Genomic DNA, 16618 nt, shown 5'->3' with positions numbered 1-16618 from the left:
CACATCCCTCCATCTATCGTTATCTCATCGCCGTGATTTACAGGAGATTAGATGATGAAGGACAATTTAGGGTTGTAAACGATTTAGGATTATAATCGTTTATTTTCACCCTTTTCCCTTCTAAAGTTAGAGGTTTTTTCCGTTTGAAATTCCGATTTCATCATCAATTGAAGTACTCAGTTGCAGGTGAAAAGTTAATCAGGTTATACGTATTCCTTATTCTTAGATTTCGATTTCGTTTACCCAATTTTTTAATTAAAAGTAAGGTTTTTTATTTGTGTTTTTTTTTTTGGTTTTTGTTGTTTTACAGACGATGATGCTAAAAAGAGGATTGTACTGTTGATGATGAACAATCTGATACAAAGATAAAGTTATGCTTTAAATTGTTTTATATTTATATATGAAACTACTGATAGATGAACCCTTAATTTGAGTGAATTATTGATGTTAAAAACTTAGATTTAGAATGGTATGTTTAGTATTTATTTAGTTAGATGTGGTAATATGGACCCATTTAATGTTTTCAAATCTTAGCATGTTGATTCAAAAACCTAATTCGCATATTATCATTGTGTTTGATGTATCAGAGATGATGATGTGATGATAATGATGATAGAACTCAGTTGAAAGAAGTTAAAGGTACCTTTTACGTATGACATACCTATCTATCTACGAATATTTTTGCACCTTAATTGTTTTGGTATCCTTTTTTCTTTTAGTAGTTTAGACGCAGTGTATTAGGTTAAAATTCGGGTTTTAAGGTTGTGGAATTTTCAACTTTTCAGATTGATATGATCATTTTGAACGTGTATTATATCTATTTACTATAATTAAATCCGATGCTATACTTGCTTAAAACTTTCATGTTGTTTTACTTACAAATGTGTGTTAAACGTATTGTAAATATACTGAAACAAATGCTATGCTACTATTGTCTAAATTATGTTATAAAGTTTACTCTTAATTTTCTATCTTTCAGTGATAAACAAGTAGACTATATAAGGTGTTGCTTGATGTGCTTTTTGTTAACGAATATGTATACTTACCTTACCAAAAACGTTTATACGAGAAAGTCACCAAGCAGCTACAACTATCTGGAATCTCCTCAACCCACATATACTTAAATCCCGACACCGAGGAATTTCAACACTGCTTACTGATGTAAGACAACTATCAATCTTTCAATTAGTTTTATTACCACAAATAATCTAATATTAGCACCGTGACTTTGTAGCTACCACATGTTTTTTAGATATGCAATATTTTAGCTATACCTTAATTCTGATCCTTTTTTTTTTTTTGTATTCTATTCTATATTTTCAATGGCTTAAATTCAGCAGTCTACATTATAATAGATAATGAAACTATCGATATTTTCAGTAGACATTTTGTTGGATATATGAACCTACTGATAGATTATACCATAGACTATGATATGGTTAAATGCAGCCACAATGAAATGCAAGAAAAAAAAATTACATTAAGGAGCGTCCACTACTCGAACTCAACAACAAATGATATGGGTATTTACCTTTCATGTATATTAATCTTTGGTTTGTTTGCTTAAGAAATGAGGTCATATAGCTATTAGCTTTATTAGTGGTGGATATATTATTGATTTGTCATTTTAGTAATGGCAAATTTATTTCATATTGAGTATTCTAAATATTGATTTATGTATGCTTGATGGGCACTAATGATTCTATCAGTATGCCATTCATAATTGTTCTTCATATGACTTAAGTGCTAATTTTGGTTTTGTTGAATACAGTTAGTTGGTTGGTAGTGGTTGAGCATTTAAAGTTTAGTCCCCAGAAACTTCTAGGGTTATTCTTCCTGTATCTATAAATCCCTAGTCTGCTCTTGTGATAGTGATAACACATGAATACAACAAACACTACAAAATTAGGTATGTTCTTTCAGTAATTGTTCTCTAGTTACATGGTATCAGAGCTGTACCTGTGAGTATTGTACCATGTGAGTACAATCCGTCTGATTTCGTGAGCACCCAGTGAGTGCTACAGCTGAGTTTACAAATCACCCACGTCGAGTAATTTTCAGGTCTCACCACCACCGTCAATCAACTCAGGAAGTGCCGAATTGCATAACCTGAGAAAAAGGGAGGTTTCCGGCCACCGTATAAACCCCCACGCGCCGCCACTCTCAGATGCCTGAGTTCCATGCACCGGCGCGTGACGGCACGTGCCACCGCCATTCGCCGCCGTTTTTTTCTGGTACATTTGTTTTTAAATTCCGATTCTACCCCTGGTAAGTATTGCTGCATTATGGTACTTTGAATTTTGTGTTCTGACTTGTACTCTTGGTAAATTGTTAAAGTATCTGCTACTTTTTTTTTCTGCTACTGCCTTAGCTTGTCTTAGCTCCTGGAATATCTAAAAATTATATTCCATATATATTCGACCGTATTTCATTAATTATGGGTGATGAGAAAAAGGTAAATGGTAATTTAAGTGAGATTATCCCGATCGCGGCTCGATTGACCGATAATAAACTTAATGGATCTAATAAACTTAGGAGTATGGGAAAAGCTTCTCATCTCACTTCGGAACCTCTTAATGATGATACACGTGATCTTTGGTTACAAAATGATGCTAGACTATTTCTTCAGATTATGAACTCCATTGAATCTTCGGTTATTTCTTTGGTTAACCATTGTGAGTATGTAAAAGAACTTATGGATTATCTGGATTTTCTATATTCTGGGGAAAAGAATATCTCTAGAATCTTTAGTGTGTGCAAAGCGTTTCATTGTGGTGAACAACAAGATCGGTCTCTAACTGCCTATGTTATGGAGTTCAAGAAAATATATGAGGAGTTTAACTCTCTGCTTCCCCTTAGTACTGATGTTAAAACCATGCAGACTCAACGTGAACAAATAGCTGTCATGAGCTTTCTCACTGGCCTGCGACCAGAGCATGATTCTATTAAATCTCAGTTTTTTGAACGAGTCTACAGTTCCCTCTCTTCAAGAAACGTTTGCACACGTTCTCCATCATGAGAGTGTTAATACGCCTCAAATTTCTAATCACAATACTGTTCTTGTCAGCCGTGGAGGGTTTAAAAGTTTCGGAAGGACTCGTGGAGGTTATCAAGGAAGTTACCGAGGAAATTTAAGAGGTGGTCATACTGATAAGGCAACTGAACTACGGGTCCCTAGTTCTGATGTTGAGTGCCACTATTGTCATGAACTTGGGCATACTAAACGTGCTTGCAAGAAATTTCTTGCTCAAAATCTGAAGAATTCCTCTGCACATGTTGCTTCCTCTTCTACATTCACTATCTCAGCTGATGAGTATGCTGAATATGGTCGATTGAAAGAATCTGTGAAACCTGATGCTACTGGAACTGCTGCCTTTGCTGAAACAGGTAACTCTAGCACTTGTCTCTTATCATCGGCCTCTAAATGGGTCATTGATTCTGGTGCCTCAGATCATATGACAGGTAATCATCACCTTTTCTCTAACTTCAATACCCAATCATCTTATGTCACGATTGCAAATGGCACCACCTCCCCAGTCCTTGGTTCTGGAACAATCAAACTTACCCCATCTGTGACAACCCGGAAATTTCCAACCAAATTTAAACTTTAATCTTTATATGTTTCCGACACAATAAGCAATATTTGTTAAGTTAAATTTCAAGAATTTTAAACTATGTTCATACATTCATTCAACTTCGACCAAGTTCCAACGATTCACGAACCATTAAACGAATATGATTATATATGTATATGTGTATATATATTATAACTTGAAACGTAAACGAAATATTAGATTAAATACTTTATATGATTGTATCTGTTTCAAAATGTTTATCAATGGAATTAGAAGATAAGATCAACTGATTGAATTATCAGATATATTAAATTATGATTACAAGTCTCTGTTGAAAGGCCCACGTTGATTTGAGAAATCTTTCCATTTTAACAATATTCGGAAAATGGTAAAGTAATTTATAAATAAGAACAAATTGTCAATCATTGAGAACTAGACAAAGGATAGTGGAAGATTGAATCTCATAAAGACTCGATTGATCTATTTAGTTTCAAACGTACAAAAACGTTTTCAGTTTAAAAAGAACTTTATTATTAAAACGTATATAACTTTTATAAATATCTAGAACCACTTTTGACAACTCATTACTTAACTAGTATGATAAAGATAACGATATTTATATTTTATTTTATTAAATATATATAACGATTTAAATTAATATTATATATATTTATACGCGTATAATACGTACATAGTTTTATACTTTTACTATACTTAAACTTTACCTTTACTTTATTTTTACTTTACTTTAACTTTAATAATTCATACTTTAATAATTCACTTTAATAATTCATACTTTAATAATTCACTTTAATAATTCATACTTTAATAATTCACTTTAATAATTCATACTTTAATAATTCACTTTAATAATTCAAAAATCTATTATAAATAGAATTCAATAGGTTTCATTATTTCATAGAAACTTGAAAATAGTTTTCTCTAAACTCTCTCAATCGATTTACATATATATATTTACTCCGTATTATCTCAAGATATTATTAGTATACATAAAATATTACGACGGAGTGATGTCCGAGTGATTTCGAAGTTGTTTTTTCGAGTGGGATAGGATTAAGGAAGTTATGGGTTATAGCTATGGAGGTGATTGAGTATGGTTCATGGGTATGCTCGTGAGGTCAATATAGTGTTTATCATCTTCGTTGCGTTTACGTACCTTTCCTGCAATATCGAATCTCAATATTGATATGTGAGTACTCATAATTTAATTTTTACATACTAATAGTGTATCCCTGACTAGTGCTCGAGTATATAGGATTATGCATGCTTGTACTTTTGATATTGCCATTAGATAGGTTATGTTGATTCCTGAATTAGTTACATATACGATTGAGATAAGGTATAAGATATGCATGTCGTTGGAAAGCTAGCGAAAAATAGTTGAATTTTGGTTTAAGAATCACTTGAATCCAAGTAACGGTTAGAAAGTTATGAAATAAACAAATTGCATAATTAATTTCGTAATTAAAATTGCTGATGATAATTAGTGAACTAATATCTGGGTTATAAAAAGTGGTTATTTGGATTCTACTCGTCGAGTAGATGAATTTTCATATAAAGCACGTCTCGTTTCGTTGAACGGTTGTCAAGTTATGGACAAAAGAAGTTTTGCAAATTTTGATGAAATGTCGAAACGGGAACTGAAATTCTCGCTGATATGTGTTGTTTCATATATAAAAAAAAATACCACTGAATTCTTTGCTGTAAGGTCTAACAAACGACTCTGGCCGTTTGTCAATTCGAGTCTCGACGATTTTTCTAAAAATCATCAAAGTTGACGGTTTGGTCACATTTTAAAATTCTAAAAAGAGCTGAAACTTTTTTATTTAAAAATGTCAGTTTTGTATCAGTTGTCATGGTCGGCCTGATATGTGTTTACTCTTACCAAAAATCATGTTATATCTTTGTGGTAACGAGAATTTTTAGGCTTTGACCGTTTGTCAATACGAGTTTTGAGGAATTTTCTAAAAATCTCCAAAGTAGGCTACTCGGTCACTTTTGTAAATTTATTAAAGCTGAAAAATTAACTTTGAAACGCCGAAAATGCGTTGGCAACTACGAGTTGTCTAGGTTTAGTTTACTTCTGTAATATTTATGCTTAATCTTTTTGGTAATGTGTAACTTTTATCTTTGGCCGTTTATCAATCGGAGTTCCGATAATTTTTCTAAAAATAGCTGAAGTGGCCCGTTTAGTCATGTTTGATCGAAAATCATTTTTGTATAAGTTATTATATATTTGCATGCGACCTCATTTTTACTTTGACCTTTGACTTTTGACTTTAACCTTTGACTTTTGACTTTGAACTTTGACTTTTCCTGTTAACTTTTCAGTTAACTTTTTGTGTTGATTTTCTCTAAAAAAAAAAAAAAAAAAAAAAAAAAAAACCTAAAATACTAATTTATGATTATGAAACCATTTGTGTTACGCTGTTTCACATGTCACCTTTTACCAAGAATCTTAATTGAGCATGAGTAATATAACATGTTACTATACTGTAGAGTCAGACTCGAGCTATAGGATAGGATTACACTATGACCTGACCTAAATTGCTATACAAATATTGACCAACATATAAATATATATAATTAATATAGGTTCGTGAATCCGAGGCCAACCTTGCACTTGTTCAATGACGTTATATGTATTTTTACTACGAAATACATTATGGTGAGTTTCATTTACATTTTTACCCTTTATATTTTTGGGACTGAGAATACATGCGCTTTTATAAATGTTTGACGAAATAGACACAAGTAATTGAAACTACATTCTATGGTTGAATTATCGAAATCGAATATGCCTCTTTTTATTAAAGTCTGGTAATCTAAGAATTAGGGAACAGACACCCTAATTGACGCGAATCCTAAAGATAGATCTATTGGGCCTAACAAACCCCATCCAAAGTACCGGATGCTTTAGTACTTCGAAATTTATATCATGTCCGAAGGAGGATCCCGGAATGATAGGGGATATTCTTATATGCATATTGTTAATGTCGGTTACCAGGTGTTCACCATATAAATGATTATTTTTGTCTCTATGCATGGGACGTATATTTATGAGAACTGGAAATAAAATTCTTGTGGTCTATTAAAATGATGGAAATAAATGATTATGATAAACTAATGAACTCACCAACCTTTTGGTTGACACTTTAAAGCATGTTTATTCTCAGGTGTTAAAGAAATCTTCCGCTGTGCATTTGCTCATTTTAAAGATATTACTTGGAGTCTTTCATAGCATATTTTGAAGAACGTTGCATTCGAGTCATTGAGTTCATCAAAGATTATTATTAAATCAATTTATAGTTGGATAGTGGATATTATGAAATGGTATGCATGCCTGTCAATTTTCGATGTAAAGAAAGTTTGTCTTTTAAAAACGAATGCAATGTTTGTAAAATGTATCATATAGAGGTCAAATACCTCGCAATGTAATCAACTATTGTGAATCGTTTATAATGTATATGAACGGGTCCTTTCAGTTGGTATCAGAGCGGTGGTCTTAGCGAACCAGGTCTGCATTAGTGTGTCTAACAGATAAGTCGATAGGATGCATTAGTGAGTCTGGACTTCGACCGTGTCTGCATGTCAATAGTTTTGCTTATCATTTTGTGTCAAAAATTAACTACTTATCATCCTCAAGAAATTACCTGGCTTATCATTTTTAGTCTAAGACACGTCTTGCTCCATTGATTGCATGAATAGTGTATAGACAAAAATTCATATCTTAGCGTATCTGCTAAATCATATCTTATCGTATCTATTACTGTAAACGTTGCCTGATATATCTCGTAAATTCCTCCGTAATTTACGAAATATTTTGTTCTATATATATGGATATTCTATGTAATTAGAATACCATCCGATAACCGAAAATCATTTCATATCGAAAAGAAAAAAAAAATCCTTATTCAATCGTACGAAATGGAATTCATCATTAATTCAAGTTCCTCAGATTTCGAAATGGAATCCCACTCCAGCTCCGAAAGCAGTGTGACCGGAATAGATCAACCAATCAGTCATCACCTATTCTGGATGAATTGGGGATGGGTTCGTAGCCTCCTCAATCATTGGAGACAAGAAGAAGGTGATCCCTTCCATCCACCACATTACCCTCTTGATGAAGAACCTGAAGCACTTACCGGCGAACCTGTCCGAAACACCATTTTCTCGCTCATTTCCAGAGTATCTCGTCACGATTATATATTACATCAAATTTTAGATTTTATTTATCCGCTCGTCCGAACCGACAATCACCCCGGTGTAATAGAAGAAGTCAACGAGCTTCGCGCTCGGGTAGTGGCTTTGGAGAATATGGTGCAGAGATTACAAACACCAGCAGCAGCATCAGCAGCATAACCAGTAACACCATCATCAACGCCAATAGTACCATTACCACCCCAACCACAACCACGTCGTAAACCTCAACTTTACACTCTGTCCCACGAGCACCAATGTCATACGCCCTGTAGATACCAAGGAATACCAACAACAATAACCGACGAAGTATTAATTCATAACTTCATTGGAGAAACATTCCGCGCAGATTATGTAATCTCTAAAGTCTTAGAGATTATCTAATCTAGCCCTAACCATAAATCAGTTAAGCGAACCAAAATGATAGAAGGAAGAGTAGAAACCCTGACAAAAATGGTGTGTGATTAACAAGCTAAACTTGTTTTACCAACAGCATCAACAGTACCGTCAGCGTCACCAGCATCATCAGTACAGTCAACATCAGAATCAACAACACCTATAACATCACAAACTCCGTCAGCTCAAGAATCACTATGGACATCATTACGAATCAATAACCCGTATATTGTATCAACGAGTTATGAAGAATTAACTCATTCTCTTTGAAGAAATTATATGTATATTTTATATATTTTGAAATAAAAATAAATCTTTCCGTGCTAAGCTATTGTGTGTGAATCTTAACTACTCGGTTAATTCATATTACAAATATGCAATAATGTACGTCCTTCGGCCGCAACTTAACCAGCGTTAACTACAATCTCTGTCGCAATTCAACAAATTCCAATTCATAATAAATCAAGTATATATTTGATTTTACACTTTCATCATCGATGTACCCGAAACTTTTCAGATAACATCATTCGAACTTTGCGAAATTCACAAGAATTCCACAAACCGAACATCATACATCAACAAATAACGAAGTATTGATTCATAATTTCAATGTCATTAAAGAAATACTGCGTAAAAGTTATGTACTTTTTAAAGCCTTTAGGGATTATTCAATTCTAGTTTCAACCGTAAATCAAATGAGTTTAATTTAACATTAACTCATTAAATCTATGTTACATCTGAAGAAAATATACATATATATATTTTCATAAAGACTGTAATAAAATTCTTTTGTACAAAATATTAATTGTGAAATTTTTTTAACGGGTAGGTAATACCCGAGAGATAATAAATTCACAATTAATATATTACATTCTTCGAATCTGATTCAGCAAATCATCCATTATACTCCCTACTTTCACAACAATATACATTCTTTTATAGAAATCAAAACAACCATACTCATTCAAAATTTAATTACATATTCTGATTTTGAAATCTCAAAATTCAACTTGAGATATGACCAAAATCATCACTCTTAGATCCTTACATCTTTCACAAGCTATATTTTGACTTCAAAACTGTGTTAGAACATCAAATGTATGTTAACGATTACAATCTGTGTTCAAACCCTTCAAAAATTTCTGAAGACACTTCGAATGATGAGCAATCGAGATGATGATCCAACCACATGTTACCCACAGTTATGTACCCGAAAAACTCTTGAAACCAAAGTAAAAGTTTAAACAACGTATCCGCGTCAGATTCTTTGGCATTTATTAGCAAAAATAACTTTGCGACTCCTATTCAAAGTAGCCAGTTTTGTCACAGCTCCAGCAAGTCAACTTCGACTTTTCAGTCAGACTAACCTTATTATAACCTTGAGATATACACCATCGTTACCAGGGAACTTTTTACATTCCACCATATTATTAGCAGATGTACCAACAACTTCATTACCCTTTGACTTTAGCCTCTCCAAAAAGTCATCATAATTATTCATTGAAACCCCATCATTTACTCATTCGCATCTTGTAATGAGAATTGCCATACGAATCATTGGGAATTAGCAATCAGTATTTTGAAATCTTGCAGCATGTCTGCGCCAACAGTTATATGTGTATATATAACGTCTATCTTCTGGACTTAATTTGAATGTGAAGTTTCTGAAAAACACTCCGAACTACGAATTGGTTCTCCGAAAATGGAAAAAAATGCTGATGAAGCAGCAAAAACTATAAATGACTTTAAATGGTAAAAGCTGGATGATAATGATGAAGTGTGCTGGCAAAGCGCAGAAAAAGAGAAGTTTTGGAGCTGGAAAACGGATTGAGCAAAGTAGGAAGGAGGCTGTGGACAAATTACAAAGACCGAACCTTGACTTTAAAGGATCCAAATGATTCAGTACCTGCTGAAGTCATTAACGAATACCTTGCTCCTGACTCTAAACCCCTGCGGACAATATTCTTCATCATCCTCTGATATTAGAAATTCTAAAATATCATCATATCTTTCATTATAAATATCCTCCATATTTCTGAAGATATTTTCTTAATTTTTCTTATTTGAAATCATTTACCTCTTCGCGCTATCTGTATTACATCATAAAAGAAACTATTTTAGTTTCTAAATTCTGAAAGATTCAAGTTTAAAATAGGAATATTTTGAAGTAGTGTTGAGAACTGAAGCATGAATTAGTATAATATAATGACACTTGATCAATGTGATTATATTACAGTAAGTCATGCTGAGTTTCTAAATGGAACGTGATGATTCACAGATCATAACATCATCATGAGCCATGTTATACAACTCTTGTATTCTATTTAACCTCTAAAATATCAAGAAAATATTTCTTGATGATTCGGCCTTTTCCAAGGTATTCTAGTAATTTGACAAGTCAAGATCGTGCCATCACAATTTCCTTCCTAGAACATTAACAATGTTCATTCCGAAATTCATATCTGTGAATTCTGGACCATTACAAGCGGTGCTTAATCGCAAGAAGAAGAAACGAAAGGACAAAACTCCGAAATAGAAATTGGGGTATAAATTGCAGCAAATAAAAGAGAGCATTAACTGTGAATGATAATGATTATAGAAGACAGAAGCAGAGACTTTGAAATATAAGGGAACATATAAAGCTCAACGACAAACCAGAAATTATAAACCATATATCGATGCATATAGCAATATAAAGACACGGGAGAACTAGAAACACTATAAACCCAAGAGTATAGTAGAAGTAAATAGATTCTTCCGGCAGTAGATGAAAAAGAAGAATGACCGATATGAAAGTTAGAAGTATATCGAGAATCAGAGCTGGATGGAGCATATTGATGAATACTTTAAAATATGAGTTGAGGGGGAAAGAATAGAAGGTGATGAAACATGACTAGGAACTTAGAAATCAACAGATTTAACTCACACAATGGCAGAATAAGTGAATCAAACCCTCTAGTGAATAGGTTAAGTTTTTTTTGATTAATTTAGTCAAACCACAACTAAATCAAGTGTGATTAGATCAACACCTAGAGCTATTATTCACCACATGGGTGATTTGGACTGAGAGAGAATCGGAGGAGCTCACTAGATCTGAGTGTGTGTAACAAATAAGAGGCTTAACCTAAAATGAAGAACATAAGACTTTATATACCCCTGCTGTTGACTCACCCATACGATTCATTCATCACACGTACGAGTTGGCTTCATCAGCCGTACGGGTGATCACTCACTCGTGTCTTCTCATTTAGGTTGTAATTGTGACTTAGCTCAGCATCAACCGTGCGTATGAGCCTGTCAGCCGTACTAGTGAGGCTTCACTCGTACGTCTGACTAAGTCTAACATAGTCAAACATCTAAATCTCGTTCCTGCAGTTCCTGTAACCACATACAAACACAGGATAATAATGAGCAATCATGGTGGCCTGTAAACTGTTGTACCTGCAATGGACGTGGGTAGATGTCTAGGGACTTGCATAAAATGCATCAACAGATGGTGTGAGTTGTAAGGAAATGAAGGAGGTAAATTTATAAGAAAATCTCCGACAGAACAATTAAAATGGACGATCGCATTTAAAGCGGATCCTAATTCCCTTGATTACCGGAGAGTCAAATCTTATTAAGAAGATTTTCTTCAAATCCCTTAAAATCTGGGAATCAATCATATCTACGTCAAATGATAAGATGAATCTACACTTACTCATTTCACTCTTCTATGTTAGCTTCATTCGTACTCTTCATATAAATGGATTGTTTATCCAAATTATTCGCTGATGATAAAACTCTAATTTTCAGCCCGTATGCATCATGAAAACATACTTATTATCATTCACGACCTTTCCACTTAAATTTCGGGACGAAATTACTTTAACGGGTAGGTACTGTGACAACCCGGAAATTTTCAACCAAATTTAAACTTTAATCTTTATATGTTTCCGACACAATAAGCAATATTTGTTAAGTTAAATTTCAAGAATTTTAAACTATGTTCATACATTCATTCAACTTCGACCAAGTTCCAACGATTCACGAACCATTAAACGAATATGATTATATATGTATATGTGTATATATATTATAACTTGAAACGTAAACGAAATATTAGATTAAATACTTTATATGATTGTATCTGTTTCAAAATGTTTATCAATGGAATTAGAAGATAAGATCAACTGATTGAATTATCAGATATATTAAATTATGATTACAAGTCTCTGTTGAAAGGCCCACGTTGATTTGAGAAATCTTTCCATTTTAACAATATTCGGAAAATGGTAAAGTAATTTATAAATAAGAACAAATTGTCAATCATTGAGAACTAGACAAAGGATAGTGGAAGATTGAATCTCATAAAGACTCGATTGATCTATTTAGTTTCAAACGTACAAAAACGTTTTCAGTTTAAAAAGAACTTTATTATTAAAACGTATATAACTTTTATAAATATCTAGAACCACTTTTGACAACTCATTACTTAACTAGTATGATAAAGATAACGATATTTATATTTTATTTTATTAAATATATATAACGATTTAAATTAATATTATATATATTTATACGCGTATAATACGTACATAGTTTTATACTTTTACTATACTTAAACTTTACCTTTACTTTATTTTTACTTTACTTTAACTTTAATAATTCATACTTTAATAATTCACTTTAATAATTCATACTTTAATAATTCACTTTAATAATTCACTTTAATAATTCATACTTTAATAATTCACTTTAATAATTCAAAAATCTATTATAAATAGAATTCAATAGGTTTCATTATTTCATAGAAACTTGAAAATAGTTTTCTCTAAACTCTCTCAATCGATTTACATATATATATTTACTCCGTATTATCTCAAGATATTATTAGTATACATAAAATATTACGACGGAGTGCTGTCCGAGTGATTTCGAAGTTATTTTTTCGAGTGGGATAGGATTAAGGAAGTTATGGGTTATAGCTATGGAGGTGATTGAGTATGGTTCATGGGTATGCTCGTGAGGTCAATATAGTGTTTATCATCTTCGTTGCGTTTACGTACCTTTCCTGCAATATCGAATCTCAATATTGATATGTGAGTACTCATAATTTAATTTTTACATACTAATAGTGTATCCCTGACTAGTGCTCGAGTATATAGGATTATGCATGCTTGTACTTTTGATATTGCCATTAGATAGGTTATGTTGATTCCTGAATTAGTTACATATACGATTGAGATAAGGTATAAGATATGCATGTCGTTGGAAAGCTAGCGAAAAATAGTTGAATTTTGGTTTAAGAATCACTTGAATCCAAGTAACGGTTAGAAAGTTATGAAATAAACAAATTGCATAATTAATTTCGTAATTAAAATTGTTGATGATAATTAGTGAACTAATATCTGGGTTATAAAAAGTGGTTATTTGGATTCTACTCGTCGAGTAGATGAATTTTCATATAAAGCACGTCTCGTTTCGTTGAACGGTTGTCAAGTTATGGACAAAAGAAGTTTTGCAAATTTTGATGAAATGTCGAAACGGGAACTGAAATTCTCGCTGATCTGTGTTGTTTCATATATAAAAAAAAATACCACTGAATTCTTTGCTGTAAGGTCTAACAAACGACTCTGGCCGTTTGTCAATTCGAGTCTCGACGATTTTTCTAAAAATCATCAAAGTTGACGGTTTGGTTACATTTTAAAATTCTAAAAAGAGCTGAAACTTTTTTATTTAAAAATGTCAGTTTTGTATCAGTTGTCATGGTCGGCCTGATATGTGTTTACTCTTGCCAAAAATCATGTTATATCTTTGTGGTAACGAGAATTTTTAGGCTTTGACCGTTTGTCAATACGAGTTTTGAGGAATTTTCTAAAAATCTCCAAAGTAGGCTACTCGGTCACTTTTGTAAATTTATTAAAGCTGAAAAATTAACTTTGAAACGCCGAAAATGCGTTGGCAACTACGAGTTGTCTAGGTTTAGTTTACTTCTGTAATATTTATGCTTAATCTTTTTGGTAATGTGTAACTTTTATCTTTGGCCGTTTATCAATCGGAGTTCCGATAATTTTTCTAAAAATAGCTGAAGTGGCCCGTTTAGTCATGTTTGATCGAAAATCATTTTTGTATAAGTTATTATATATTTGCATGCGACCTCATTTTTACTTTGACCTTTGACTTTTGACTTTAACCTTTGACTTTTGACTTTGAACTTTGACTTTTCCTGTTAACTTTTCAGTTAACTTTTTGTGTTGATTTTCTCTATAAAAAAAAAAAAAAAAAAAAAAAAAAAAAAAAAACCTAAAATACTAATTTATGATTATGAAACCATTTGTGTTACGCTGTTTCACATGTCACCTTTTACCAAGAATCTTAATTGAGCATGAGTAATATAACATGTTACTATACTGTAGAGTCAGACTCGAGCTATAGGATAGGATTACACTATGACCTGACCTAAATTGCTATACAAATATTGACCAACATATAAATATATATAATTAATATAGGTTCGTGAATCCGAGGCCAACCTTGCACTTGTTCAATGACGTTATATGTATTTTTACTACGAAATACAGTATGGTGAGTTTCATTTACATTTTTACCCTTTATATTTTTGGGACTGAGAATACATGCGCTTTTATAAATGTTTGACGAAATAGACACAAGTAATTGAAACTACATTCTATGGTTGAATTATCGAAATCGAATATGCCCCTTTTTATTAAAGTCTGGTAATCTAAGAATTAGGGAACAGACACCCTAATTGACGCGAATCCTAAAGATAGATCTATTGGGCCTAACAAACCCCATCCAAAGTACCGGATGCTTTAGTACTTCGAAATTTATATCATGTCCGAAGGAGGATCCCGGAATGATAGGGGATATTCTTATATGCATATTGTTAATGTCGGTTACCAGGTGTTCACCATATAAATGATTATTTTTGTCTCTATGCATGGGACGTATATTTATGAGAACTGGAAATAAAATTCTTGTGGTCTATTAAAATGATGGAAATAAATGATTATGATAAACTAATGAACTCACCAACCTTTTGGTTGACACTTTAAAGCATGTTTATTCTCAGGTGTTAAAGAAATCTTCCGCTGTGCATTTGCTCATTTTAAAGATATTACTTGGAGTCTTTCATAGCATATTTTGAAGAACGTTGCATTCGAGTCATTGAGTTCATCAAAGATTATTATTAAATCAATTTATAGTTGGATAGTGGATATTATGAAATGGTATGCATGCCTGTCAATTTTCGATGTAAAGAAAGTTTGTCTTTTAAAAACGAATGCAATGTTTGTAAAATGTATCATATAGAGGTCAAATACCTCGCAATGTAATCAACTATTGTGAATCGTTTATAATGTATATGAACGGGTCCTTTCACCATCTATATCTTTATCTTCCGTTTTAAGTCTTCCAAACTTCTCATTTAATTTGCTGTCGGTGAGTAAAATTACTCGTGATTTGAACTGTGTCGCCTTAATGTTTCCCGATTTTTGTATCTTTCAGGATCTATCGACGAAGCAGATTATTGGTAGAGGACGGGTATCTGATGGACTTTACATACTTGAAACAACAACAAAAATACCACGTTCGTTAGTTTGCTCAAAGTCATCCCCTCTCGTTATGCATTGTCAGTTAGGTCATCCGTCTCTACAGAGTTTGAAGAAATTATGTCCTGAGTTTTCTAGTGTGTCATCTTTATACTGTGAGTCTTGTCAATTTGCCAAACATCAGCGTGTCCATTTAAGTCCTAGAGTCAACAAGCGGGTTGCGTCCCCATTTGAGTTGGTACATTCTGGTGTTTGGGGTCCGTGTCCCGTTACCTCGAAGACTGGTTTTAAATATTTTGTTACTTTTATTGATGACTATTCTCGTGTTACATGGCTTTATTTAATGAAAAATCGTTCTGAAGTATTTACTCATTTTTGCTCTTTTGTTGCTGAAGTAAAAACACAATTTCAAACGTCCGTTCAAACTTTGCGAAGGGATAACGCAAAAGAGTTTCTCTCAGAATCATTTACATCTTATATGCTTCAACATGGTATCCTTCATGAGTCATCTTGTGTTGATACTCCAGCCCAAAATGGGGTTGCTGAACGAAAAAATAGACACCTTCTTGAGGTGGCCCGAGCACTTTTATTTCAAATGAATGTTCCAAAACCATTTTTGGGCTGACGCCGTTTCAATTGCATGTTTTCTTATAAATCGTATGCCATCTACAGTTCTTAACGGCGACATCCAGTATGCTGTCTTGTTCCCTACAAAACGTCTATTCCCGATTGAACCTAAGATTTTTGGTAACACTTGTTTTGTCCGAGATACTCAGCCTCGCTTAACCAAATTAGATCCAAAATCTATTAAATGTGTCTTTCTTGGATACTTCCGTCTTCAGAAAGGATATAGATGTTTTTCTCCTCATCTTC

General features: G+C 32.9%; 1 protein-coding gene across 1 annotated transcript; it reads left to right on the top strand.

Annotated features, from left to right (window-relative positions):
• The first annotated feature begins 2437 nt into the window (after positions 1 to 2437).
• Positions 2438 to 16370, top strand: LOC139871061 (uncharacterized). The gene is made up of 3 exons (XM_071858808.1): positions 2438 to 2955; positions 3068 to 3572; positions 15702 to 16370. Exons 1-3 carry the CDS (start codon positions 2438 to 2440, stop codon positions 16368 to 16370), a joined length of 1692 nt encoding a protein of 563 aa, XP_071714909.1.
• The last annotated feature ends 248 nt before the right edge of the window (positions 16371 to 16618 follow it).

This window comes from Rutidosis leptorrhynchoides, chromosome 10, assembly GCF_046630445.1.
Source record: "Rutidosis leptorrhynchoides isolate AG116_Rl617_1_P2 chromosome 10, CSIRO_AGI_Rlap_v1, whole genome shotgun sequence".
NCBI lineage: Eukaryota > Viridiplantae > Streptophyta > Magnoliopsida > Asterales > Asteraceae > Rutidosis > Rutidosis leptorrhynchoides.
Note: the sequence above shows the minus strand (reverse complement) of the source record. Positions and strands in the feature narration are given on the sequence as shown.

Bases quoted from the DNA above. Each gene is read 5' to 3' on its own strand.
- LOC139871061 (XM_071858808.1), top strand. From the start codon at position 2,438: ATGGGTGATGAGAAAAAGGTAAATGGTAATTTAAGTGAGATTATCCCG. The intron at 2,956-3,067 runs GTTTTTTGAACG...TGTTCTTGTCAG, and splicing joins CATGATTCTATTAAATCTCA to CCGTGGAGGGTTTAAAAGTT. The intron at 3,573-15,701 runs GTGACAACCCGG...TGTATCTTTCAG, and splicing joins CAATCAAACTTACCCCATCT to GATCTATCGACGAAGCAGAT.